We start from the raw sequence: 27,494 nt of genomic DNA on the forward strand, positions 1-27,494 counted from the left end.
ATATCACCTCGTCTGGAGAAAGATTTTTCAGTCAGAGATGCACACTATGTTGTCCGCCTCCTTTCTGTCGTGTACCGCCGTAGAAGGGGCGGGGTGTCTCAGGGTCGCCGTGCGTGAGGGACGCTGTGGGGCTTGGTGAGACTGTGTCCGTCAGTGACCGTTTCTCACGCTGTTTCCCACGAAGGAGGAGAAGAGCAGACTTCTGAAGGAGCGACTGGACCAGATCTACTTTGTCAACGAGCGGCGCTGCTCGCGGGCCCCCGTCTACGGCCGAGATCTGCTGCGGATTTGTTCCGTGGTCGGCCGAGAACAGACGCCTTGGCCGGGGGCTTCTGACAGCAGCCAGCGGAAGGGGGCCGGGCCAGCGGGTGGGTACATGCCACCCTCCCACGGTCAGAAGGACCTGATTTTGACGCTGACCCAGCGGCAAGCCTGCCTGCAGGATGTCATCGACAGGTAGGGCGGCCTGCGTGGGAGCCCGCACCTCACTCTCCTCCATGGGCCCCCGCGGGCCTCCGGCCCCGCTTGTCCTGCCGGAAGCCTGTTCTGTCAGTTCCTTGCTGAGCGGTTCTCAGACGTCGGTTGTGAATTATTCCTGCATCTTTGGCTCTGGCACCAGCTTGTCTTCTCCGGGAAGGCTGTGTATCCTCAGTGGCTTCTTTTCCCCGGGCCCTGGCCCTAGTCCCTGGGGCCCCGCTTGGGTGCACGTTGGCTGGCCTGGGCGCAGGGCCACAGCAGCCGTGTGCGTTCCAGGTGCTGGAACAGACCGCTGTGTGCTTGATGAGTTTCTCTATGTTTTTCTTAAAGTAATATTTTATTGGAAAACCACATGAAAAAGTTAACGTTGCGTAGTGAGGAATGTGTATTTAAGTGTTAAACACAAACGAGCTTTAGGAGAGAAAATGAAAGCGCAGATGCTGTTAGGTGGGGGGCCAGCGCAGCCCCCCCACCCCGCCCACCGAGCTGTGCTTCCTCTGGGCCCTGCCTAGAGCGGCCACCCTGTTTGTGCTCCATTCCCTGCATTGAGTGCTGGTCAGGTCCGGCCTGAGGATGGGTCTTCTCTCCCCCCTCTGCTGTGTGCCTGCGGCTGAGTGTTCACGGTGGGGACCCGGCCGTGCTCCTGTGGACTGGCTTGTGTCCACCGTCTTGCCACGGTGTGGGAACTGCCGTAAAGACCTGTGCCCCGCCTGCTCGTGCCTCCCCACGAAATCCTCTTTACTGTTCCTGTAGCTTGCCTTTCCCAGAATCGTACGGGGTGCGGACTCTTTAGATGCAGACTCTTTCTCTTAGCGAGATGCGGTGAAGGCTCCCCGTCAGAGCTCCGTGGCTCGACGGCCATTTCTCTTAGCTCCCAGTGATGCTCCCTTGTCTCGTGGGCCCGTTTATCCGTCACCTACTGGAGAACAGCTTGGTTGCTTTCAGGTTTCAGCAGTCACAGACAAAGCTGCTGTAAAGGTCCGCGTGCAGGGGTTTGCGTGAACGTACATTTCAGTGCATTTGAATGAGAACCGGAAGCACGATTGGCAGGTCATCTGGTGGGAGCACGATTCACCCGGTAGAAAAGGTCCGGCAGACTAGCCAAGTGGCTGCCCCGTTCTGCGTTCCCAGCAGCAGTGAGCGAGAGCCCGCTCTGTGGTCCGTGCTGTGGGTTCTGGCCACTCTGACATGTGTGTCGTGGTGTCTCGGGGCTGATGTCATCCGCACTTCCTTGAGGACACGCCATGTGGAGCCTGTTTTCGTAGCTTTTCGCCGCGTGCATTTCTTCTCTGAAGAGGTGTCTGTTGGGGGTCTTCGGCCCGTTGTTTAATGTTTGTGTTCTCGCTGTTGGGCTTTCAGAGTGCTTGTCCTTTATCAGCGGTGTCTCTCGTGCCCTGCCCTGGCCTGTGGCTTGTCTCCTTACGACGTTTGCTTTCACGGGGCGGCTGTGTTGAGGGTTAGTGAGATCCAGCTCCCCCTCCTCTCAGCGGCCTTGCCTTTTGTCTGGGCCTGGAAAGTCATCGCTGGGCCCTGCGCACCTGGGCCTGCCCTCGTCCAGGGCCCCCTGTCGGCCTCTCTCTGCGGATCTGCGCTCCATTTGGAGTTGATGTTTGTGAAGGAACTAGGTCTGTGTCTAGATTCATTTTTTCCCCATTTGAAGAATCTCACATTTCAGAAAATCTTTAAACCCATACGAGCAGACTACCGCAGTGAACCCGAGTGTACCTGGAGCCCGCCTTCAGCCCAGCTCTGCGTCCGTGTTTACTGCCCGGAAGCACAGACTGTTTGCAGCTAGCTCCGGACAGACAGGAGTTCCTGTGTAAGATTTCGTTGTGCTCTGAAAGCAGCGCAGGCACCGTACCATTACACTAGCTAAGAAAAGAACAGTTCTCGATACTGTGAAATGTCTCTTCTGCACACGCAGTTGTGCTTATCTCGTAAGCGTTTTTATGGTTCCAATCAGAATGGCAGTGATGTAGAGACGCAGCAGTTGGGGATACATGTCGTGTAGCTCCTAATCGTAGGTTGTGCTTCTGGCTTGCCTTTTTTTTTCCTCTTGCAGTTTATTTGTCGAGGAAAACTGGTGGTTTTCTCTGTAGAATTTCCCACAATGTGGATTTGCTGAATTGGTTCCTGGAGGTATAATCTGGTGTGTAGCTTTGTTGCCTGTATCATCTGTAAATAGATTCAGAGGCTCAATCAAATTCATGTGGGTTGCTAGTTATTTGGGGTTTCTTTGTTTGCAGGAGTAGGGTTTACTGGGTACTGCCGCGAGAAAGCCGGGACCTCTGGTCGAGTCTTTCACGTTCACATATTTGCGGGTGGGTGCCTGCTTGTCCAGCACCATTTGTTGAGAGACGTGCTCTACTCCGTTGGCAGACAGAGGTGACTGCCTTGGGCCTCTCCCTGGGCCCTCCTCAGCTGGGTGTTGTCTCTTCCCTCCCTGAGCCCCGGTGATGGGCGGTGTGCCTCTGGCTCTGTTCTCGCCAGATCCTGTGTGGCCCTTCTGGTGTGGTAGCCTTCGGCTCACTGTGTCAGTGATCTACAGAGTAACGGCTGGGGTTTGGCTTAGGGCCACGCCAGAACTTCAGGGCAGGTGGGCAGAACGTGTGGGTCGGCCACGTGGACTCCGGGTTAGTGAGTGTGGACTTGCTATCCACTTATTTAGTGGTTTGATTTTGTCACCAGTGGTTTTGGTCATAGATGGCCTTTTTATTTGCATGCATTTGGTAGCAAATCAGGGAGACGCAGTGTGAGCTGATGTCCAGAGTGAGGCTGTCCTGGTGTGGGGGGCACGTGTCCTCTGCTGTCACGGCCCGCCGGAGTCCTTCTCGTGCTGCTCTCAGCGGGCCTTCTCCTGCGGAGTCTGACTCCGCTCCTGGCGGCATATGGCTCCCCCAGCTCTGGGGTGCAGTTCTCCCCCAGACCGTCCTGGGGACACAGGACCCGCACCCCGAGATTCCCACCAGAACACGAGTTTCACAGGGAATGGGGCGTCTCTGTGCCCTTTCCTGCAGGCTCTGGGGGGTGCTCTGTGCCGCTTCTTTCCAGCTGGAGGCCGGCAGGGGCCAGGACACAGCTCCCGTGGATGCTGTGATGGATGGTGCTGTGACACGGCCAGCAGCTGTGTCACCCCGTGTGACTGTGATTAAACAGCCTGGTTTTTTTGGCCACACCAGTAGAAGGTTCTGCCGCTTCCTTCATGGACCTCTGCTTCCTGAGACGGAGGAGCTGCTGGTGGAGACGCCGTGGGCAGCGTGTCCGATCCGCGTGCTTTCTGCTTCTCAGGGTGGTGTGTGTGATTCCTCCGGTGGTGGCCGCGCCCCCGTCCCTGTGGGTGGCGAGGCCGCCGTCCCTCTACAGCCGCAGGATGAGGCTCCTGAGGCACCGTCTTCGAGAGTACACGGCTCCCTACGCGCAGCAGCTGCGGCGGATGACGGCGCTGCGCTCCCTCCGGTTTCCGGAGCTCCGGTTGGTGCAGTTTGACTCAGGTACGGAGGGGACTCCCATCTGCGCTGGCCTCGAGGTCGGCCCTCTGGGCCCTCTGCGCCCGGGCTCAGGAGAGACTCGATGTTGTTGGTTCTGTAGGAAAGCTCGAAGCCTTAGCCGTCTTGCTTCAGAAGTTGAAGTCTGAGGGACGTCGAGTGCTGATCTTGTCGCAGATGGTTCTCATGTTGGACATTTTAGAGACGTTCTTGAACTTCCATTATCTCACCTACGTCAGGATCGATGAGAACGCGAACAGCGAGCAGCGGCAGGTAAGGAAGGGAGGGGGCGCCGCGCTGCGGGGCGGGGGCTGCTTCACGGCCCTGGCCCCGGCAGGCCCGCAGCTCCTGCATCCTGTTACGGGACGTGCGCGGCTGCTGGGGCGTGGTGGCCTGTGCCATGAGGAGCGGGCTGGTGCGCTTCAGATGCGGCCAGGGTGAGAGCCTGGGCACGGTCCCCGCGAGGCACCCTGCGGGAAGTGCAGGTCGTGCTGCGTGCCCCTCTGTCGCTTGTCAGATCGGCTAAGGCCGTGTCCCATGGGTCGGCGCAGCCAGATGGTTATCTCTTGAGCTCTCGGCTGGCGCGGAGCCGCACGGCTTCCTAGGAGTCAGGCTGATGGTGCAGGGCGTGTGCCAGCCCGAGTGATTCTGCGCCAAGGGCTCAGTGTGCCTGTGGCACCTCTGCTTCTCCCTGGAGCGACACACACACAGCACGATGGGTCTGTAGGTCGTGCATGTGCTGTGCTGCTGGGTAGCCCCGTGCTGAGTGTCTGTGGGCTGGACTGCAAGCTGGTCATCAAAGCATTTGGAGTGGGATGGAGTAGCCCCACAGAATGCTTCCGCTGGGAGCAGGTTCCCAGACTCCGTGATCCCGCACACCTGGGCCTTTCCGCCCGCATGTGTGCACGTGGACGAGGGCCTGGGAGGGGACGTGGCGCCGGGTTCATGAGCGAGCTTTGTCAGGAGTGTTTTCACAGACCACACGTGGACTCTCCGGGAAGGAAGGAAGGGGTCCCTGTGCCGGTCGGGTTTGGTGCTGAGCTCACTGCAGAGAGCAGTGCTCCCCGGAGGCTGAAAGCTTCTCTGGCCCGTTTCTCTGCTCCCTCAGCCTTACTCCTGGGTCTTTTGCTGTGAAGGCCCAGGCATTGCCTGAGGGTATAGGACCGAGCACACGTCCCTCCCCAGGAAGACTCTGTGTTCTCCTGGGGCCTACGGCTTGAGCTGACAGTCCATGTCAGGTGGAGGCGGACGTTTTCCTTTGGTCGGTGAGGCCTGGCCTGTGCAGAGCGCGTGGGGGTGTCTGTGCGCAGTCATCGGGAGATGGCCGCACGTTCGTTCCTGGGGGTGCCGAGCTGTGCCAGCGCCGGCCCGGGGAGCTAACCCGAGGGCTTCATTTCATCCCAGGAGCTGATGAGGAGTTTCAACAGGGACAGGAGGATCTTCTGTGCCATTTTGTCGACCCACAGCCGCGCCACAGGCGTGAGCCTGGTGGAGGCCGACGCAGTGGTGTTCTATGACAACGACCTGAACCCCGTGATGGACGCCAAGGCCCAGGAGTGGTGCGAGCGGATCGGGAGGCGCAAGGATGTCCACATCTACCGGTGAGGGTGGCGGGCGCGACACGGGGTGTGGAGGTGTGGGGGCAGCAGGTGCTGGAGCAGAAGCACCCCATGGAGCTCAACTGTACGTTACAACTTGTTCCAGAAGTTTCCACAGCTTTATTTTTTCTGAGGCAGACTTCTGTTCTTGCTGCTTTGCGTGTTCTTTCTTTAGGCCCAACATTTGCTCAGTTTATAATTAGTTTGCTTGAAACCGCAGTCAAATTATCTTACTTACACACAACTTGATGTGCTTTCGACGCATATCTATTGCGCGTCTTCTAGAGCCCTGTCCGATGCCCCTTGTCTGTCAGTAAAATGACTGGAAGAGCTCAGACCCGTGTGCGCCACCTCCGCTGGCCCTGCACGTGGCTGAGGAAAGTGGAGCAGGCTCTCGCGTGCGTGTCTGAACTCGCAGAAGCGTTTAGTGCGGTAGTGCGACAACAGCGGGTCTGCGGTATGTACTGGCACTGGGTGTGCGGGCGGGTGCGTGGTGCCGGCACCGTGTGCGAGGCCCTGGACTGTGCCTATGACCACTCACTCCTGCCACCAAGGCAGAGTCCTCCGAAGGCTGAGTTTGAGCAGCTGTGTCACGGCCTGTCTGAGGCCCATGGAGAAGTGTCCTTCAGAGATGCCGCGTGTCTTTCCTGGCGTCTTTCTCGCTGTCTAGACGGCTGATGCCCGCAGCCTTGTTAACCCTCTTCAGCGGCGCGTTGCGGGCGGTCTCCGTGCTGGTGAACTGCAGCCTGGCGCACCGCGTGTGTTGTGTACGCAACATTTTCCTGCGCGATTGCTCTCCGTGGTTACGGAGGCTTGTGACCCTTCAGCGCTTACCAGCCGGAAACGGGAAAGCTTTTCTTCTCAGTAACCGTAACCACGAATCAGGAATAGTCTTGGCAGTAAAGATGCAAGTTGTGTAGGAAATGAGAACCAAATTGTGCAAAAGGTGGTAAGATGGGAGTTGGAGACTGAGCCGTGTTCATGCACAGGAAGACCTGGTGTGTAAAATGTGCTTTCCCCAAAGCGATGTCAAACGCAGAACAGTGTTTAGGAAAGTTGTCATCGTGGGGGTTTGTGTATATGCATGTGTGTGTAGCTGTGAGTGGATAAAGTGGGGTTTATTTGCTTTTGTTTATTTTTAAAGATTTTCTTTATTTGAGAGGGAGTGGGAGAGCACATGCATACACGAGTGGGAGCAAGGACAGAGGGAGGAGGAGAAGCAGACTCCTCACTGAGTAGGGAGCCCAGTGTGGGCTGATTCTGGGACCCCGGAATTGTGACCCGAGCTGACACTTAACTGACCAAGAAACCCAGGCACCCCTGGATAAAGTGTTTTTTTAAGTGTATCTGGGGGCGCCTGGGTGGCTCAGTTGTTAAGTGTCTGCCTTTGGCTCGGGTCATGATCCTGGGTCCTGGGATTGAGCCCCACATTGGGCTCCTGCTCAGCCCTGCAGGGGGCCAGCTTCTCCCTCTCCCACTTCCCCTGATTGTGGTCCTTCTCTCTCTGTATCTCTGTCAAATAAACAAAATCTTTGGGAAAAAAAGTGTATTTGGAGTGAAAGGTAGCTGACAGCAGCCAGTGGAAATGCTGACAAGGGCTGTAGCAGAGGGGCACGGGGGAAGGCACGTCATGGGAGGGGAAGCAGTGAACAGCGGGGCATGAACCAGCGGGGTGGGGTTCCAGCTTTGTTGGGGCGCAGGTTGTTTAGCACTTGCTGCTGACGCTGTGGACCGTGAGGAAGAGCTGAGCCGGAGTGCTGTGCCCACTTGATGGCCAGAACACCATCCCTAGGCTTAGGCGCGCCGCTGTAGAAAGAAAGCGGCGGTCTTAGCATAGTACGGAAGAGGTGGTACCTGTGGCTTGAAGGGATCAATTTAGCCAGACAGAAAGCTTGGAGGGAAGGAAAGGCAGACATACCTGACTGCAGTTAAAATGAAAGCTGAAGTTTGGCTTTTGCAAGAAGATTCCATGAACACAACTAATGCACTAATAATAGATTCGGACAATGATTTGCAATCGTCACAGCAGACGGAGGGTTAGATTACCCGTGCAAATTGAGGAAAAAAAGGTAAACGAGCCCTTCTTCGAGAAAGGTGGGACGAACCCAAGCCTCGAAACGGGCCATTCCAGCTGCGCACAACGTGTGGGAGGCACAGGCTCGCGGGTGGAGGGTAGGTGCTGCACGTGTGACGGTCTTTGTTACACGCCCTGACGGGACGGCGGTGGGCATAGCTGCTAGTGGTGATGGCCGGGGACCGCCTGCCCTGACTGGGGACGCACGGTTGCTGCACTGTGTGGACATCAGGTTAGCAGGGTCTGCTGGACAGGAGATGGTGCGCACCCTTTGTGCCCAGCATTTCCTTCCCGGGAGCCGGCCTGTGGCGTCGCTGCCTTCTGGAGCTTGTTACAGCGCATAGTGGGGACAGAGGGTGCCTGTGCTTGGGGTACAGCCGTGCCCTGGGCATCGAGCAGCCGCTGGAAGTGTTTGGGCGCGGGGTCGGGGGGATCTCTGCAGCACACCGCTTGGTGAGAATGCAAAACGCAGATATGTGTGCGGTGAACCAGATGCTGCCCACCGTTGCGTGTAAACGTGACCCCTTGAAAATGCAGGCTGTGTCGTGTAAGCGGGCTTGCCAGGCTGTCCACACTGGAGGTCTTCACGGGGGACCTAGGAGGGCATTTCTAGGTGTGGCAGGGGAGGTAGGGGTGGCTAGAGGTGGGGTGGGAGAGGTGGCCCTGACCGCCACATAGGGGATGCCTTGAGCACCCGCAGAGCTATGCAGCTCCTGCCCGAGTGCCCGGGTGCTGTGCCACCAGCCTCCCCACCCTCGCACCCCGACTGCTCGTGGCGGCGTGCTTCCGGACGCCCAGCTGTCATCGTACACGGGTCTGTGTTTTGTAGGCTCGTGAGTGGTAATTCCATTGAAGAGAAGCTTTTGAAAAACGGAACCAAAGACTTGATCCGGGAAGTAGCCGCTCAGGGCAATGACTACTCCATGGCTTTCCTGACACAGGTGCCATCATGGGCGCGCCGTCCTCGGGGTTGCTACCTGGTGTTTGGGGTGGGGGGCGGGGGCAGGCAGCGCAGCTCAACGCATGGGTGAGGAGTCGCCGGGCGGTTTCCCTGGTGACGCAGTCTGACACTCAGGTCAGGCGCCGACCTGCTTCCGGCCGGACGCTAACGTGTGTCTTGTGTGCAGCGGACCATCCAGGAGCTGTTTGAGGTGTGCTCTCCCACTGACGATGCCGGCTTCCCAGTGAAGGCGGAGGAGTTCGTGGTCCTCTCTCAGGAGCCTTCTGCCTCAGAAATCATCGCCCCCAAAATTGCAAGACCTTTCATTGAGGTGAGGGCGGATGGCCTGCCCTGGAGGGGTCCCCAAGGATGTGCTGCACGTGCCGTGGGCCCCGAGCACACTGCCCGCTCTGCTCCCTCGCTCAGCCCTGGTACACCTCTCCTGCCTGCTTCCTTTCTCTCCTGGGTGTTTTCATCTGGAAAATCAGGTAAAAAGCAGTGTAAAGTCTGGGGGTCTCAGGCGCCCACTGCCCGGCTCGGCAGCCGTCCCCGTCCTCATCAGCTCTCCCCGAGCCACGAGCCACCACGCTGCCTCCCCTGAGCCGTAGCGGGCAGCTGACAGTGCGGCGTGCCTCACCTGTCCTGTCTGACCTGCTTTGTCTGCTCTGCCCGTGCCCGTGGCCTGCTGTCTTCAGTCCTGTCTGATAGGAGCCCTGTATGTGAGTGCAAGGTGCACAGCCGATTGTCAGGACAGGACGAAGGAGGACATAAGTGATCTCGCTTATACCTTCTTACGTTGGTCACTTGTTGAAGTCATATTTGGGTGTATCGGGTTAAGTAGAATACTGCCTTTTTACACATGTAATGCGTGAGCTGCTGAAGTTAAATCACACATGTGGCTTGTGTGCTTTGTTTTTGGGCAGTGCTGGCTGTGTAGACACACCGTAGACCTGCTTTTGGGGCCACATCCCCTCCTGCCCTGCCTCGTGGAGTAGCCTGGCTGCAGCTCCCCCCGGACTCCCCTGCCCCTTGGCCTGCTTGGGGGGGTTGCTCCCTCCTCCCCCTCCTTCCTGAGTGTCAGTTTCTGGGCTCTTGGCCTTGGAGGCACCCCATGTCCTAGGTCTCTTCCCACTCTCTCGCCCATGGTAGACGCCGCCCTGGCTCCCCTGTGGTGCCCCTCTACCCCCATCCCCACGCCCTTGGTGAGGAGGACTTGCCACAGCCTTGGCTATTTTAAAGGTCCTCATTTGGTTGAAAAGTAATACATACGTGGAAAAGCTTCAGGGATTTATCATGAAAAGTAGGTGTCCCGCACCAGATCCTCCCCCTGGCTCAGCGATGACCACTTGGTGCGGATCCTCCTGCCTCCTTCCTGGAGTTGCCGTGTATGATGACCCCATCCCCTGTTCTTTTAAAAACAGGTGTTACGTCATGAGGTTAAAAAGAAAAGGTCAGGGGCGCCTGGGGGGCTCAGTGGGTTAAGCCGCTGCCTTCGGCTCAGGTCATGATCCCAGCGTCCTGGGATCGAGTCCCACATCGGGCTCCTTGCTCAGCAGGAAGCCTGCTTCTCCCTCTGCCTCTGCCTGCCTCTCTGTCTGCTTGTGCTCGCTCTCTCTGACAAAAAAAAGGAAAGAAAAGGTCAGTTCACTCCCAGAAATACTGACCTTTCTGTTGAAAGTGTCACACGTGTCCTGGGAGAGAAACGAGAGGCAGGAGGGTGTGTGCGGAACATGGCGTGCCGTGCGCAGTTGTCTCAGGGACGTGTGCTCCGGGCGGAGCAGCGCGCTAGTTCAACGCAGAGGTGCTGTTCTAGCGTGTGTGTTGAATGTCTGGCCGCGCATCGGGCATGTTCTAGGCAGGAGGGACCTAGCGCTGACTGAACGGCGTGGTGTGCCGCCGCCCCCCGTGCAGCGTATGGTCCAGTAAAAGGAAAGACTGTAAGCCAGCAGACGGCTAGAATACGGACTCCCCCTGCTGCGGCCAGGAGCGATGTTCAGGGAGGGGCGGTGTGGGCAGAGGGACCATCCGGGCAGCTGGGGGTCAGCAGGGGATGAGAGGTGACGGTGGTGGGGCCTGGCTGTGTTCTTCCAAATGGCCCTCTGGCTCTGTGCTGAGTCTGGGTCTTGGGGGCTGGCGCAGAGGCCAGTGGCAAGGGCACGGTTGGAGTAGCCGCACACAGAGCAGCGGTGCCAGGCAACGTCCTCGCCTGACTAGTCCGGGACTCCTCCAGCAGGGGCGACGCTCTTCAGGGGCTTCGTGCAGGGAAACAGCCTCCGGGGAAGGTGTCGTTGAAGCGCAAGAACCCCCTGGGAGCACTGCATCACAGAGAGGAGCTTGAGAGGGTGTTCTAGGGAGGGCTCCCCAGAAACCACCGCCCCCCCCCCCATCCCCGAGTGCAGCTCTCTGCCACACGGCTGCCGTGTGTCCGGCTTCTGGTTCAGGTCGTGGTGGTTCTCATGGCTCTGCGACTGTGCTGTGGGTCGCTGTGACGTCCTTCGCCGGCCCACCGTCTGTTTTGAGCCGTGCATCTGTGAATATCTTCTCCGTGTCTCTTGGCAGATGCGTGTATGTGTTTCCGCTGACTTCTGGGGAATGCACCTTGGGGTGGGGCCCCTGGGTTGTCGGGGAGCGTGCGTGGGACCCACAGGGGCTGGCCAGGCCAGTCTGTGCTCCGGCAGCGGCATCGGAGGCAGGGCTTGGCGTGTCCTTCCCGGCAGCGTGTGGCAGATGTGCCCGTGTCTCTGGTGGGTTTTCCTTTGCTGTCATCGGCCTGTGAATCTGGGCGTCTCTGCGCAATCCCTGAAGTGTCCACTCACGTCCCTCCCCCGTGTTTCGGCTGACTGGGCGGTTTCGTTTTCTCAGTGGCCGGTGTCTGTGTTCTGTACGGATACACGTGCAATACCTTCCTGCATTTTGGGGGTGCCTTTGGGGATGCGGTCGTGAGCGGGGACCACGCGTTCCGAAGCCACGTAGTGGCCCTTCGTATCGTGGCTGTTGCTCTCGTGTGCTGCTTGAGAGACGTTCTGCTGACCCTAGGTCGTCAGGACGTCCCCCTCGCTTTTACCTGGGCGCTTCAGTGTGTGTTCTGCATGTAGTGTGAGGTCAGATTACGTTGTAAGCTGCACATTTTTCCAAATTGCCAAGGAAAGAGGTCATACAGGTCCTAATCAACACCCAGGAACCAGAGACTGTTGGGTTGCGCCTGCTGCGCGAGTGTGCGCGTCCACAGCTGCCGGCGCGCGTTAGGCCTGAGCTGCTCGCCGTGGGAAAGCACCTCCTTCCTCTTGCTGCTGTTGCTCTGTGGGGCCACTGCCTGTCTTACACGCCTGATGTGTGTGGGCTTGGTTTTGGCAGCCGTGGCATCGGCTCATTTTTCTCCTGTTCATGTGTCTTGTGCGCCATGCGGAATTGTTCTCATGGGTCAGAGCCGTGGCCATGGCGCATGTCGGGCGTGAGGTTGAACGAGGTGCCCCGTCCCGCTCTGTTCTCGGGGTTGGCAGCTTGGTAGTGTGGCAGCACGTGGCTCTTCCCTGGGCCTCGCCGTCCAGTGTGAGCCCCTCACGTTCGTTCTCTGCCTCCCTCGGGGAGGCTCCACGTGCGGTGCAGGTGTGTCTCGTCGGTGTGACGCAGGGCAGCTCCTTCTCCAAACCCTGGAATTTAAAAATACGTGAAAGTAAGACAAGCCCGTAACTTCTTTAGGCCCTTAAGAGCATTGAGTACCTGGAGGAAGACGCCCAGAAACCCGAGGAGGAAGCCGTGCCGGGGGCGTCCAGCTCTGATAGCCCGAGGCGGAAGGAGGAGCCGTCACAGCTGGAGGAGTTAGCGGACTTCATGGAACAGGTTCGGGCACACACTTCCTTCTACTTCAGCCTAATTTTTCTCCATATGCTTCGGTGTCTTGGACGTTTTTTTCCTTTGGTTGCTTAGAGTAAGAACGATCACTTTCTTGATTCAAGTGTCAGTGGGGGTCGTCTGAGGACCTCAGCCTTGGTTAACTTGCTGTTCACCCTGTTCAAACGATTTCTGAAACAGCTTACGCCTATCGAGAAGTACGCGCTGAATTACCTGGAGTTGTTCCACACGCCAGCTGGCCCCGAGAAAGAGGGAGACGGCGAGGTAAGGGGGCGGGCTCAGCCTTCAGAGTCAGATCTGACCTGAAGTCAGCGTGACTTGCGTGGGATGAAAGGAGTAAAAACCGGACTGAGCGGTGTGTAAACAGATGAAAGATCAGGTCTGGGAAAACCCCAAGGAACACTTTTCCCTGGAAGCAGCTCCGAGCTTGATGGAGACTTACCTGTTGGGGCGGGAACAGGTCCAGAGCACGTGGACCCATGGTGGGGGGAGATGCCGGGCTCGGCTGGTGACCGCAAGAGCAGGGGGCGGTGTGGCGGGGGTGGGGCCTGCGGGGCGGATCTCAGGGCTCCTCTTTGTGGTCTTCCGCCAGGACGCCGTGCTGACCGCCGTGAGGGAGTGGGAGGCCCAGAACGCGAGGGCCCTGCGGGAGGGGGAGGCGCGAGTGCTGCAGGAGCAGGAGCAGGAGCAGCTTCTCACCTACACCAGGGAGGACGCCTACAATGCGGTACGTGTGGCTCGGGCCGGCGCGGTGCCCGAAGCGGGGACAGCCGGCGTCTGCTGCTACATGCTTGGCTGCAGACCTCTGCTTCTGCTTGGGCTTTTCCCGAGTGTGGTCAGACGGTGTCGCAGGTACTTGGAGACCTGCTGGGCACGCAGGTAGAGAGCCGGTGGCTCACGGCATGCATCTGATACTGCGCCGTGCTGACGCGCTGCTCTCCCCCGTAGGAGTACGTGTGCGAAGGTGCCGACGGGCAGGTGGAGGTCATGCCGGTGAGTACGGTCTCCCTGAGTACTGGGGTGGCCGCCGGCCCCAGGGCGCACTGCTCATGGCGCGCCCTTCTCCGCGCAGCTCTGGACGCCGCCCACGCCACCCCAGGACGACAACGACATCTACGTGGACCCGGTCCTGTGTCTCACGTACGAAACCACACCCATCCCAGAGTCCAAGCTGCCTCCCGTGTACGTGAGGAAGGAGCGCCGGCGGCATCGCACGGACCCCTCAGGTGCGCCCTCGCGGCCGGGCTGGCAGGGGGTGGGGTGGGGGAAGCGGTGCGCCTGCGGCCTGCGCGGCGTCCGGGCAGGAGAGTCGGGGTGTCTGCCCCGAGACGCCTTCGCGCCGGGCCTCCTCGGTTGTCCTTGTCCTCGTTGGCTCGCCCGCGAAGGCGCAGTCCGCTCGCCGAGGGCCGCGCTGAGAAGGGCTCTCTGTCCAGTTGCAGGCAGGAAGAAGAAGCAGCGCCACGGGGAGCCGGTCGTCCCCCCTCGCTCGCTGTTCGACCGCGCCACGCCCGGCATGTTGAAAATGCGCCGGGAAGGGAAGGAGCAGAAAAAGAATATTCTGTTGAAGCAGCAGACACAGTTTGCCAAGCCGCTGCCGACTTTTGCTAAACCAACAGCCGAGTCGGGCCCAGACAACCCCGAGTGGCTCATCAGTGAAGATTGGGCGCTGCTGCAGGTGAGCGTGGCCCACAGGCCACGTCCTGTCCCCTCCCGTCCGCGTCCCAGGGTCATAGCCTGGGGGCAAGCGTGTGCACCCGTGGGTGCGGCTCGCTGACGGATGCCACCTGGAACCCGGTCCTGCAGGCCGTGAAGCAGCTGCTGGAGCTGCCTCTGAACCTGACCATCGTGTCCCCGGCCCACACGCCCAACTGGGACCTCGTCAGCGACGTCGTCAACTCCTGCAGCCGCATCTACCGCTCTTCCAAGCAGTGCCGGAGCCGCTACGAGAACGTGCTCATCCCCAGGGAGGAGGGCAAGGTGAGAGCGGACCCCTCCCACTCGGCGGCCGTGGAACTCCAGCCCCGGGCTCGGGGGAGGCCAGTGAGGCAGGAGGCCTGTGCCGCACCTGGCATGGGCCGCGCACAGCTGTCCTGGCTGCAGGCAATGCGGGACTTGGCCCTGGGCCTGAGAACTTGCTCGACGTGCTTGGAAAATTCCAGATGCTGTCTGGAGGCTCCTGTGCCACTGAGAGCTTGCTCCTACCTTCATTTCTTTCTTCTTCTGTTTTTAGTTTTTTTAAAGATTCTGTTTATTTGACAGAGTGAGAGGGAACACAAGCAGGGGGAGTGGGAGAGGGAGAGAAGCAGGCTTTCCACAGAGCAGGAAGCCCGACGCAGGGCTCGATCCCAGGACCCTGAGATCATGACCCGAGCTGAAGGCAGAGACTTAACCCACGGAGCCACCCAGGCGCCACTTCTTTTTATTTTTTGCAAAGGCGTCAGGTAAATGAAGGGGACTCGGCTCCGTCGGCTCATTTGGCGAGAAGTCTGTTGTGCCTCCCGTGCCGTTGCTCCGGGTTTCCACCGGCTGTGTCGGCTGCCACAGTGGTGGGACCAGCTCTGGACCCTGGTCCCAGCTGACGGTGCGCGTGCGCACAGGCTGAGCGCATGGAGGTTGGGTTCGGTGTCTTTCCCGTGGTGGCAGCAGCCTGACCCCCGAGAGCCAGCCCCTCGGACAAGCGTGTCTGTGGTGTGGTTCCCACGCGTGCCTCTTATTGCTCTTGGGCCAAGAGCATCTCTTTCTGTTCGTCCGTCTGCTGTCTTCCCCATTCTCCCTTCTCGCTGCTCACCTGGTGGGCTGCCGGCGTTGACTGGGGTCCCCTGGAGCCCACCGGATGGCACGGGGCAGATGCGCCAGAGGCGCACACGTGGGGCCCAGATGTGGTGTGCAAATCATGGCTTCAACCGTCCTCTGTTTTCGTGTTCCTGGAAACATTTTGTCTTAAGGCCTTGATTTGCTTGTCGCTTAAAAACAAGAAAGCAAGTGTTCCTCACAATACCACTTGTGGCGCCTTCGCCAGCGAGACTTCGTGGAATCTCGTGTTTGGTCTCTTCTGTGTTGGAAACCCTCCTCGCGACAGCTGTGACATAACATGGAGACGTGTAAAGTTGAAGCTCTGTCTGCCGTTCTAGGTCATGGGAGAAGCAAATCTAGAGCAAAGGCAGAAGTGCGTTTTTTAGCTCCGAGGGGACAGCGTGGGTAAATGGGCCGGCAGCTGTGCAGAAGGCCAGGTGATAGGGTCAGAAGCAGCCGGGAGGTTGGTGTCCTCAGCCGCCCGCTGGTGGCAGCCTGTGGGGTGGGCTCAGGCAGGAGCACCCTCCCGCTGGTGGCGACCTGGGCTCACATGACTTCCCTGATTTTATTCTTGTTCTGCCTTTTCTCCTTCACTTTGCTGGGACATGGAAGTGCTCACAGATGCGGTCCCCTGTTCAGGAGCCTCCCGTGCTGGTCTTGTTCTTCTGAGTTTCGTCTGATGTGGGTCTCCTTGAAATAAAGTCTTTGCTTAGCACAGATGACATGGGAAGGCGGTGTGCGCGGCCCTCCAGTGTGCGGTTCTTACCGTGTAGCAGTTGCCCTCTGGCATGCTGTGTTTGAGTCCTGGTTATGGGGCAGTGAGAGCCTGGGACATGGTTGAAGGGGGGGGGTGTCCCAGGGTGCCCTGTGTCTCAGCTGTGAGACCTGGTTGCCAACAAGCACGCTGGCTTTACACACATGGTGTCAGGAGACTGGTTTTCTCTCCGGCATGAGGGTCGCTCCAAAGTTGTGCGGGACGCTGAGGTGTCTTGGAAATGAGCAGGTACTTGGCTTAACGGCAGGCCGTCGGCTGGTAGTACGGTGAAGCCCCTGAGAGCGCTTCCACGCCCTCCATACCTCTCCCCTGCGCTGTGCATGTGGGTGGAGGCCTGTGCCTGGGCAGCTGCTGCTTGCTTCCCAGGGTCTGTCACCGACGGAGGTGCGCTGGCTCTGCCGCAGTTGTCGTGTAACCTTGGGCACTTTGCCCAGCGGTCACGTTTCCCTGCAAAGGCAGGGAGTCCTGTGCTGGGTGATTGCGGGTTCACGCGAGATGAAGTGCGGAGAGGAACAGTGTTTGCAGGCGGTGGGCGGTGATGTTGAGCCTCGGGAAGAAGGAACCGTGTTCGATCGGGAGGTTTGAGGTCGGGCCTCCAGATGAGCCACTGGCTGACTGACGTGCTGCTGTGGGTTTCGTCTCAGAGTAAGAACAACCGGCCCCTGCGCACAGGCCAGATGTACGCCCAGGACGAGAATGCCACGCACACGCAGCTGTACACGAGCCACTTCGACCTGATGAAGATGACGGCCGGCAAGAGAAGCCCCCCCATCAAGCCTCTGTATGCTCCCTGCGCCCTTCCCGCCCCGCCCCCGGGTCGAGCCGGGGCTGGGACGCTGGCCTGCAGAGTGTGCTGGGCACTCTTTCTTGTTTGGTAACCACTGTCTCCTTTCCCGCACTGCAGGCTTGGCATGAATCCCTTTCAGAAAAACCCCAAGCACGCCTCCGTGTTGGCAGAAAGGTATTTCTGTATTTTCTACTCTTGGAAATTATCTCATTTTAGTGTGGTCAGCAAATCGTGCAATCTGTGTGTCCAGGCAGGCCGGTGGGGGGCTGGTGAGTGCCCCGTGGTGCTGCCGTGACGAGGGTGTGTCCTTGCCTGCAGGCTGCAGGGGACACAGATGGGAGAGGCTTTCTCCTTTCTCGGCCGTGCCTGCCTCTCACCTGGCGTGTGTGTTACTGGTTCTACCTTGAAAGTATAGCCCGCATAGGGGAGGGTGTGCTTGCTTGGAAACTGAGCGAGCGAGAAGAGGACCGACAGCAGGATGGGCAGGGAGATGCTGGGTGTGCGGGCTGCCGTGGGCGCCGAGCGCAGGGTGTGCAGGTGTTTGCTGCCCATTCCCCTTGCTTTCGGCTATTTGCTTTACGTTGAGGTGGTGGGAACCGCCTGTCTACATGAAGCCCACGTGCTCGTCTGGTTCGAGCCTTCGTGGGTGCCCGAGGGAGGGTCTGCAGGACACTGGAGGCCCTGCTTTCTTTCTACGTACTCTCAGTGAGGTCCCCAGCAGCGCACATCTCTGCTGAGACCCCCGACGGCCCTTCCTGGCAGCTCTGAGGCAGCCCAAGGCCTGTGCTACCCATCCCACTCTGCAGGCCTGCCTCATGACCGTGCCCTACTGCTCACGTCTGGGGCGGCCTTCCCGGACATATGCGGGGCTCAGGCCCAGGATCCCCTCACACACCCCTTACCCACCTTGTCGACAGTTGCAGCTTGGCCTTCTGTTTTCTCTCAGAGCACGAATCATCTTCGCGTTCTTTACCTGAGTTACATGGTGTCTCCACGCCTGTGGATGTAAGGTTCTGGAGCCAGAGCAGGCGTTAGCATGGGTTTGTGACGTTACCGATGGTTTCACCCAACTGGTATCTGTGGGTGGGCTGCGTGCCTAGTGTCTGCTGGGCCCAGCAGTTGAGTAGCAAGGAAAAGGCCACGTTCTTATTTCCTTAAGTGCAAGATGCAACTCGGAGTGATCTTACAGAGCTCAAGGACCCGTCGTCCTGCAGGTAGATGGAGCAGCCTGGCAGAGCCAGGGGCAAGCGGGGTCTGGGGGCGAGACAAGGGAGTATTCTGCTGGCGTGAGGGGGTGTTAGGTAGACCATGATGGGTTTGCGGTGTGTGGGGCCAGCAGGTCCACAGGACAAGCACAGGGGGCCCCTGGTTGTACCTCTGAGGTCGGGGGGCAGGCAAGCAGGGAGGCAGGCGGACTGGGGGCACCAGTGGGAATAGGTTCAGTGTGAAGCCCAGCCGGGGTGAGGTGGTTGGAGGCTGAGAGGTGAGCACAGGCCTGTGGCATCCTGGGGGCCCAGGTTTGTTTCTGTGTTTGGCTCATGTCAGAGGGATGGATCCCACGCGGGCCGGAGGACATGACTAGAAGGTGGAGAGGGTGAGGACGAGACCTGAGCATGCAAGCCGCTAGCTGGGGTCGGACTCCGCCTTCTGTGCTCTGGGTGTCCTCTGGGATCTGGAGGTGGCAGCCAAGGGCAAGGGTCCGTGAGGGGTCGGGGGCCAGGCTGTGCACCAAGGAGGAGTCAGTGACGCCGGGTGGCGTAGCTGGGGGGCCTTGCTGTGCATGGGGTGGTTTCTGTCTCATCAGTGGAGGCACCTGGCCCCACCCGGAACGGACAGACCAGGGGAGCCCGGCATGGGTATATGTTTACCAAGTGTGATGGAGGGAGTGTTGGTGGAAGAAGGCGTGGCTGTCGATGTGAGAGGGGGGCGTGGTGGGGGGATCAGGGCAGACGGACGTGGTTGAGGTCGGAGAATGGGTCAGCTGGGGTGAGCCATGGGGGTGGGAGGTGATGCGCGGCAGCACCAGACCGCTGTGGTACGGCCCGGGCCCTGCAGGGCAGGGGAGGCCCGAAAATGGGGAGGGTGGGGGTTCCAAGCACAGCCAGGCTGTCTGGTGGGAGGAGCCAGAGGTGGGTTGCTCACAGTTGGGTGGGGTTGGGGGAGGAGGCCCCGGGAGTGAGGGTTCCGTGGAAGTGTGGGGGGTCCTGCGGGGACTTCGTGGCGCCGGGCTGTGAGGGGCGCTCCCTCCCTCTGGGCTTTGCTGGTCAGCCTTTGCGCCCGGGAAGCCTTGTGCCACGGGAGGTAGCCTGGGCCCTGGCATCAGTCTTACAGACCTGGGGCATCGGCAGGCCAGAATAGGACCGGGGGACGCAGGGCTGCGGGCAGCTTCTTGGAAGGGACTGATGCTCTGCCGGGGAAGGGAGGCCCAGCTTGGGGCCGGTGGCCAGTTTGGTGGGCTGCGTGGAAGGGAAAGGCTGTTGGCCGTGAGGCGCACCCGCCACCTTTCAGGGCATCTGGTATCCTGGGCACTGGACTGTGTGTTGCTGTGGGGGACCAGGCCAAGGCCTGCCCTCTGGAAGGTTTTGTGTTGAAGGGAAACGGGAGACGGGGTCTTGGACGACATGGGCAGTTTTCTTCTTTGAGGAGGGGTTGATGGGACTTGTTTCCTGGCACCTGGCAGCTTGGGCGCCGAGAGCTCTGCTCTGGGTTGCTGGAGTGCTCCTCCCTCTCCTAGCGTGGCCGCTTATTTTCTGTCTCTGCTGCTGTCTTTCAGCGGGATCAACTACGACAAGCCGCTGCCTCCCATTCAGGTCGCGTCTCTCCGAGCGGAGCGAATTGCCAAAGAGAAGAAGGTGTGGGGGCCGTGCCGCCAGTGCGGGGCTGGGCTGGTGGGCGTGCTGGGCTCCTGACCACGGGTCATCTCCTCTCCGTTCCCATAGGCTCTGGCTGATCAGCAGAAGGCGCAGCAGCCGCCTGTGGCGCAGCCCCCGCCGCCTCCGCCGCAGCCGCAGCCCCCGCCGCCACAGCAGCCACCCCCGCCTCTGCCCCAGCCCCAGGCGGCCGGCAGCCAGCAGCCTGCGGGCCCGCCGGCCGTCCAGCAGCAGGCCCCGGCGCAGCCCCAGGCACCGCCCGCACAGCCCCCGCCGAAGGTGCCCCCGGCGATCACCACCGTGGGCAGCGCTGCCGTGCTGGTGAGAAGGCGCTGCTCTCTGGCGCGGGTGCCCCTGAGGACGCAAGGCGGGGTGGTCTGTGTAGACGCTAGCGCTTGCTCTCCTCAGAGGCAGCAGCAGGCCCCACCGTCCCTGGCGGGAGGGATCATGCAGAGGGGCGCCCTCACTCCCACTTGGCTCGCTCCCAGCTCTGGCCGGCCGGGGAGGTGGGGGCACTGGGAAGTCTGGAGTTCAGTGGGGTTTGGGAGGTGTCAGTGTGATATCACCCGGCAGGGCTAATGCTGCTTGTGCCACGCGCGAGCTTTTCTTCAGAGCTGGCGCACGCGTGCTCTTGCACACGCGAGTACTTGAATCCTTGCTGTCTGTTAGAGGAAGGGGTAAAATGAATGCACAGAGAAGGCATAGAAAGGTAGACTGTGCTGCTGCCAGTGGGCCCTGATCTGCCGCTTTGCTGCGTGTGCCTGTGTCCATGTATCTCGGACGCTGGAGTCCCGTATGGGGAGAACACCTGGGCTTGCGTAGGGAAGCCTGCGGCCTTGCTCTGCCAGCCGGGCGTGGGCACAGTCCGGGCTCATTTGTGGTTCTGTCTGCTGTGGCGGGCTTGCCATGGGGCATTCTGGCCCAGCTCTGGGGTCAGAAAGCCACGCACTCAGCCCCTGCTTCCATGGCCCCAGGGCACAGTGGCCATGGAGGGACTCTGCCGGGCTGTGGCCCGAGTGACAGGAGTTGGTGGGCAGAGTGGGCCACAGCAAGGTGGTAGGGGTGCATGCAGGAGAGCCCGTGCAGGGCACGGGGGCAGGGAGCGGGGCGTTGGCCTGTGTGGCTGCGTCACCAGGCGGGAGTGTGGATATGGTTCTTAGGAAGTGGAAACATTTGGAGGTCTCGTGAAGGGGAGAGCCTGCGCTCCAATTCAAGTGGTTTTCTGTGTTCAGCAGGCGGGAGCCATGAAAACGTCGGTCACGGGGACGAGTATGCCAACGGGTAAGAAAGCCGAGATGCCCCCGTCAGAAGTCAGGGCTTCCCCCTCACGGTGCTCCTGCCTCACAGGTCTCTCCCCACAGGCACGGTGAGCGGAAACGTCATCGTGAACACCATCGCGGGGGTCCCTGCCGCCACCTTCCAGTCCATTAACAAGCGCCTTGCTTCACCTGTGGCACCAGGAGCCTTGACCGTGAGTTGTCCCTGCTCCCGGGCACTTTTCGTAGCATCTGTGACCTAGGACCCCATGAGGGTTGTTTGTCCGGGTGTTGGGATTTTTTTTTTTGTCTTTAATTTTTTTAAAGCAATCTTGACACCTACCACGGGGCTTGGACTCATGACCAGGAGTCGTGCGCTCTCCCGACTGAGCCTGCCTGGTGCCCAGAAAGTTGTTTGCTTTGTAAAGAAATATCCCAGCAGTGCCGAGAGTCCTGACACAGCTTGAATTTCCCAAGATACTGTGAGCGTTTGGGAGTTTGGCAGATGGCTCTCATGGTGTGCTTGCTGACGGAGTGCGCGTGGGGGGCGCTACCGACGGTGATTCCCGGAGGAGGAAGGCAGGGTGTGAGGGTGTGGCGCTGCCGGCGCTGGTGGGCTCTGCCTGTGCCACAGTACAGATGGCTCGTGGGGGACACGGGGAGGTAGGGATGGGCGCTCTTGGGGGAACCGTATGGGGGGGTGGCATGGCGTCTCACAAGGGTGGGGGTGCTGTCGCTTGTGGTGCCAGAGCTCATGGGGGTCGGGTGGAGCACATGCAGACCTGTGTGCGGGAGGCAGGGAGGCACCGGGCCCGGGCAGAGCCGTCAGACCCTCTGAGCACAGAATCAGAGGGGACCTTGCACTTACCAAAAGACACGTCACATGTCCAGCCGCTTCTGCGACTTTCGTGTTTGCCATAAATGATCAAAGTAAACAGCCGAGGGTAAGGAGGTGTTTTCCCAGTTTAGTTACATATTGGAAGGCAGCGTGTGCCCTGCACAAGCAGCGCCCTCCTGTCCCTGTTTGGCTCAGAGAAGTGTCTTTTCTTCAAAGGTCTTCCTGTGGTAGTGGAGGCAGGGTGGCGCTGGCAGGAGGATGGGCACGGCTCGGGGGAGTGGGATGCGCGGTCCAGGAGGGACGGCCGGGTCTGCGGCGGGCGGACCCTCAGTAAGCGTGCCGAAGGAGCCCCAGGAGGAGAAAGGTGTGCTTCCCACGCAGTGCTGGAAGGACCGTGGTGCCGCACACAGGCTTGGGCCGTGGTCTCTAACTGCACTGGGTATGAAGAGTCCCTCCGGGTGCATTGTCGACCCGAGTGTGAGACCCGGAACTGTAAGGCTCTTAGGCGAAAGTCACAGAACATCTGTGCTTCCTTGGTTTAGGCAAAGATGTCCTAGGATCATGAATCATTAAAGAAAAATTAGTAAGTTGGTTTTTATCAAAATCAGTAACATCTACTGTTCGAGAAATAGAAATGGAAAACACGGAAAGTACTTGTAGGATACACACGATGAAGTCCCGGTCTGCCGCGTCAGTGGGGACTGTCCGGTGATAAGAAAACACTGTGAAACCTGGACAAGATCTGAGCAGTTGTTTCACCAAGGAAGCAACAGGGATAGCAGCCAGATGTGGAAAGGCGTTCAGCATCATTAGTCCTCAGGGGGTCCCGTGCAAACCGCCATGCTCAGTCCTTCGAGCATCCGACTCGGCTTTGGCTCAGGTTGTGATCTCAGGGTTGTGGAAAGGGGCTCCATGCTGGGTGTGGTGCCTGCTTAGGATTCTCTCCCCCTTCCCCTGCCCCCACTTTAAAAAAAAAAAGAAAGGAAAGGAAAAACCACAATGAGATGCCACCACGTGTCTCTGGGAGCAGCTTTAGAAACCGAAATCTGGCGGCGGCGGACGTGCCAAGGCTGCCCAGCTGGAGCCCGTCCGTGCTGCTGATGGCTCATGGAATCTTTGAGTCACGTGTGAAGTTGGCCACTTCTGACAAATGTACATTTACTGGACAACTTAGCACTTCCACCCCTGGGTTTTCCCCCAAGGGAAGTAAAATCATAGATGTGCACATCTTAGGACATGAGTGTGGCTGGTGGCTTTATCTGTAATTACTGAGAAAGGAGACAATGCTGAGGGCCTTCCACGGAGATGGGGAACCATCCAGGACTGCCCAGCAACATGGGATCGAGCTGCCCGGCCGGACAACAGGGTGTGTGACTCTCCTTTTTTCTTTTTTTTTTTTTTTTTTTTTTTTTTTTTTTTTTTTTTTTTAAGATTTCATTTATTTATTTGACAGACAGAGATTACAAGTAGGCAGAGAGGCAGGCAGAGAGAGAGAGAGGAGGAAGCAGGCTCCCTGCTGAGTGGAGAGCCCGATGCGGGACTCGATCCCAGGACCCTGAGATCATGACCTGAGCCGAAGGCAGCGGCTTAACCCACTGAGCCACCCAGGCGCCCCGACTCTCCTTTTTTTAAAAAAGAGATTTATTTATTTATTTGGCAGAGAGAGCGTGAGGTCACAAGCAAGTAGAGAGGCAGGTGGTGGGCAGGGGAAGCAGGCTCCGCGCCAAGCCCTGATGTGGGGCTTGATGCCATGACCCTGAGATCATGACCAGAGCTAAAGGCAGAGGCCCAACCCACTGAGCCATCCAGGTGCCCCAGGGTGTGCGACTCTTAAACACAGTTTGCTGTGGTGAGAGTTTCAGAAGGCCTCGCATGCTGCGTGATTCTGTTTACTGGGGAGAAGGCAATGGAGTCTGTTCTGTGTCTGGACTGTGGTGTCTCCCTGGCGGTCTGCGTTCGGGAACGTTCCTAGGTCCATGTACCTGAAGTGGGGGGTTGTACAGTATGTAAATTGTACTTTAGTAAATCCTGCTTTAAAAATTTGCATATTCTCTAGGTGGCACAGCATATATGAAAAGGTTTTCTAGTTGTGTGATTTAGAATAATTTATTTTTCTTCATACTTGGCAGTAGGTCACTTTTGATTCGGCCGTGTTAACATATACCGAGCTGTAAGGTGGGCCTGTGACGTCACAAGCATTCTCTCTGAGCGACACCGTTCCTCATGTGAGAGTGCAACGCCAGATCATTGCACTTGACATTTCGTTTAGCAAAAGACTGATTTCTATGTATAATATTTTGGAAGATAAGTAACTCAGCCATGTTGTGTTTTCTGAGGAACTCTCGCAGACCGGATACTCTTGCTGGAGATGTGGGAAGGGTAACTATTAGACAGGCGGTCTGCTTTCCAGTTCCGCGCCTGGACCGGGAAAGAGCTGCCGATGACAGGGCGGGCTTCCTGGGCTTCCGACGGACAGGACGACGTCATCCCCCGTCCCCCCAGCTCTTCGGCGCTGGGAGGGTGTGTGGGGTGTACAAGGCACAGCGAGTAGGTCTGTCTAGGGGGCCACAGGCATGAACAGAGTGGTGGTGATTCCTGTACCCGCCAGGAGGCTCCGCACAGCTGTGTGCGCTCGGCACCGGGAGATCCCAGGTTGGCTGCTCGCAGAGTTTGGGTAGCCAGCAAGAGTAGGGATTTTGAGCCCTTGCTAGTGCCTGAGCACAGGTACAATGCTGTGTGTAACAGAGCAGATTTGAGCAGAAAGGGGCAGAGCGGAAACTGTTTTGGACGTCCAGGAACAGATTTCTGTTTCTGATGACAGGGGAGGGGAGTTACACTGTTCTCTCAGTGAAACAAAAATTATTGGATAAAAAAATTTTGAACCTTTTTTAAAGTTTTAAGAGAGCTGACCAAAGAATACATGATGATTAGGGCAAAATCTCAGGGGAAGAAACCCAGAGAGAAAAACAGTGCCCTGAGGCAGGGTCTGCCGTGGACATTTTACCTGATCTGGCGAGAGGCTCCAGCACAAGCCCCGGGCTCTCCTGCTCGCCCCGGAGGAGACAGAGGTGCTGACCCCTCAAATGGGATTCCCGTGGCTGAGCCCTTGGGGAAGGGTTGAAGCAGAAGGAAGACCCGCCTGCCCTCTATGCTGTCACTGAGTGGAGGGACCGGACGGGGATCCCTCCACCTGCAAATCTGTAGCCGCACTTTGGCCTGTCAGCTTGCAGCTCGAGCGGATGTGGCCTCAGTTGGGCAGGGTTACCAGGGGGGCGGCCAAGAGCCGGTGCAGGTGCCCTGGGAGAGCTCGCCTGGGACCTGGGCTCCTTAGACCCTCCACGAGTAAACTTGGCAGCATAGCGAGTGGTGCACGGTGCAAGATAACCCAACACAGGATGGATGGGTGGCACCCGTGGAAACAGACAGTGGGCAGCCGCCCCCACATGGGATAGTGCAGTTCGAGGGTGTGGATCATAAAGCACCTGTGCTTCTGTTTCTGTTTATTTTTCAGAAGGCTCCATGCCCAGTGTGGAGCCCAACATGGGGCTTGAACTTGCGGCCCCAAGACCAGGAGCTACACACCCCTCTGAGTGCCGGGTGCTATCCTTATTTTGTTTGTTTCTTTTTTTTTTTTAAGATTGTATTTATTTATTTGCCAGAGATAGAGACACAGCAAGAGAGGGAACACAAGCAGGGGGAGTGGGAGAGGGAGAAGCAGACTCCCCACCGAGCAGGGAGCCGGATGCATGACTCGATTCCAGGACCCTGAGATCATGGTCTGAGCTGGAGGCAGATGCTTAATGCCTGAGACAACCAGGTGCCCTCCTGCGGTTTTCTTAATCTTTTTTTTTTTTTTTTTTTTTTTTTTGTCTAGCGGAACTTAACGTAAGGATGCAGTGTACAAAGCACGGAACCTGCAGAGTAGGTGTTCACCGGCTGTGCTGTCAGGAGGGCCTCCGGCCAGCAGTCAGCTGTTAGCAGTAAGGCTCCGGTCAGAAAACTTGTACGCGGATTTCCAATTGTGTGGGGGCTTTCATGCCCGTAACCTCCACACTCTTCAAGGGTGACCGTAGAGAACTTCTGGAAATGAAAACTATGGTCATCAGAGTTGGAAGAGGTCCCTGGTGATGGGCTGTTCACACTCTGCTGAGGAGAGACTCAGGGAACCGGCCGAGAAGTCAGGAGGCGTTTTCCCGAAGGCAGTGCAGGATGACGGCAGGGTCGGCATGCAGGCGTGCTGTGAGGTCACGGGAGGCCGGCCGGGAGCATGGACTGTGGTTACCCGGAGTTCTAGATGGGGAGGAGGGCAAGCAAGAGCAGTGCTGGAAGGTGGGGAGTTTCCAGGCCGGAAGGAGTAGCGGCACTGAGCCGTGTGTGCAGCTGTCGCCCCGGAGCCCGGTCTGGGACGGTGCCAACAGCAGAGCGGTTCAGTTCAGCCAGCGGCACGGTGCAGTCGTCGGGGGTGGTGAAGCCAGGGGCCTCCAGAGCGACATCTGTGCTCCGAGAGCAGCAAATCGCTGCCTACCCTGCTCAGCCGGTTTTGGAAATAGCTTGAAGGACACGGGTTCAGTGACACTTGGGAGCAGACACTGGGTGGGCTAGCAGCAGGTGGTCCGTACGAAAGGACACACTTGAGGCAGAAGGGCTGAGAAGTGAGCACAGAGGTGGTGACAGCAGACAGGCGAGGCGCAGACTGACCCCCCAGCAGCCGTGACCCCCCTACGGGGCTGACAGCAGGGCTGCGCTGCGTGGGGTCGGGCGTGTAAGCGGCCAAGGGCCGAGGTGCTGAGATGCTCTGGACTCCCGTTCAGGAAAAGTGTGAGACTGTTGATGAGACGTTGGCAAGTTCCCAGGGTATAATTGTTTAAAATTTCATTTATTTACTTATTTATTTGAGAGAGAGAGAGCAAACACAAGCCGGGCGGGGTGGGGGGTGGGGCAGAGGGAGAAGCAGGCTCCCGCTGAGAAGGAAGCCCGATGTGGGGCTCGATCTGCAGACCGTGGGGTCATGACCTGAGCTGAAGGCAGATGCTTAACAACTGAGCCCCCAGGCGCCCCTCATAGTACAGTTTTAGAGGAGCCACCAAGAGCATAAAAGGAGTGTAACTTCCAGACTTGGGGAGGGGAGAGTGAGAATAAATGCTGTGAGCAAAGGCAGGAGACACAGTTGAGGACACGCGAAGCTGGACGGCTTGAACAGAAAGCGCCGCGTCCGACGCTGAAGTCGCTCATGCGGGAGGAGTGGGGCCGCACAGAAGGGCTGGGGGCGAACCGCACAGTCTGGAGGAACGTCCCGGTCGCCCACACGGAGGGGCCAGCGGAGGCAGGTGGCACATGCGCCGGCTGTCTCAGAGCTGGAGCTGGTGGGGTCTGTCCCCAGTGGGTGGTAGGACTGGGCGGCTGTAGCTGTGCGGGTCCGTGTGGGGGGCAGCGAGGTGGCTCTGTGCCTCCACGAGAGCTGCGCAGGCAGGAGTGGGTGGCGGTGGCGAGTAGGACCCTACGCCGTGTGTTGGGGAGCAAGCACAGGTGTCCGGAGGGTAGTCCGAACCTCACAGTGTTCTGGAGGACCAGACCGTCTATCCGGTGCGGATAGAGGGACGGGGTAGCATCAGAACAGGAGTGGGAGTCTTGCCGCCTGAAACGGCTTTTTTCTGTGGTGAACTTGCCCACTTTGAAACTCAAGGCCCCGGTGAAGCATATTCCTTCTGGCTCTCCGATTGCCGAACCACCGAGCTCTGGCAAGTGCTTC

General features: G+C 58.8%; 1 protein-coding gene and 1 non-coding gene across 14 annotated transcripts in view; both read left to right on the forward strand.

The window, feature by feature from the left end:
- The window catches only part of EP400 (E1A binding protein p400), a 97,868-nt gene that overhangs the window by 56,086 nt on the left and 14,288 nt on the right, over positions 1-27,494 (forward strand). For 9 of the 13 annotated variants that reach the window (XM_059140599.1, XM_059140588.1, XM_059140592.1 and 6 more), the window contains 19 exons: positions 185-456; positions 3,766-3,968; positions 4,066-4,235; positions 5,367-5,563; positions 8,464-8,575; positions 8,762-8,905; positions 12,274-12,414; positions 12,607-12,690; positions 13,019-13,153; positions 13,375-13,419; positions 13,499-13,652; positions 13,860-14,101; positions 14,230-14,403; positions 16,639-16,775; positions 16,899-16,955; positions 19,555-19,633; positions 19,721-19,972; positions 20,884-20,932; positions 21,013-21,122. In XM_059140599.1, coding sequence (XP_058996582.1) covers positions 185-456; positions 3,766-3,968; positions 4,066-4,235; positions 5,367-5,563; positions 8,464-8,575; positions 8,762-8,905; positions 12,274-12,414; positions 12,607-12,690; positions 13,019-13,153; positions 13,375-13,419; positions 13,499-13,652; positions 13,860-14,101; positions 14,230-14,403; positions 16,639-16,775; positions 16,899-16,955; positions 19,555-19,633; positions 19,721-19,972; positions 20,884-20,932; positions 21,013-21,122 — 2,757 coding nt within the window. The remainder of the gene's footprint in view (positions 1-184; positions 457-3,765; positions 3,969-4,065; positions 4,236-5,366; positions 5,564-8,463; positions 8,576-8,761; positions 8,906-12,273; positions 12,415-12,606; positions 12,691-13,018; positions 13,154-13,374; positions 13,420-13,498; positions 13,653-13,859; positions 14,102-14,229; positions 14,404-16,638; positions 16,776-16,898; positions 16,956-19,554; positions 19,634-19,720; positions 19,973-20,883; positions 20,933-21,012; positions 21,123-27,494) is intronic. The other 4 variants (XM_059140590.1, XM_059140600.1, XM_059140597.1 and 1 more) reach the window with 2 other exon arrangements.
- LOC131811998 (small nucleolar RNA SNORA49) lies at positions 5,062-5,191 on the forward strand. The gene has a single exon (XR_009346231.1). It is a non-coding gene; the product is annotated as a small nucleolar RNA SNORA49 (small nucleolar RNA).

Source organism: Mustela lutreola, chromosome 11 (genome assembly GCF_030435805.1).
Source record: "Mustela lutreola isolate mMusLut2 chromosome 11, mMusLut2.pri, whole genome shotgun sequence".
In the NCBI taxonomy this organism is placed as follows: domain Eukaryota; kingdom Metazoa; phylum Chordata; class Mammalia; order Carnivora; family Mustelidae; genus Mustela; species Mustela lutreola.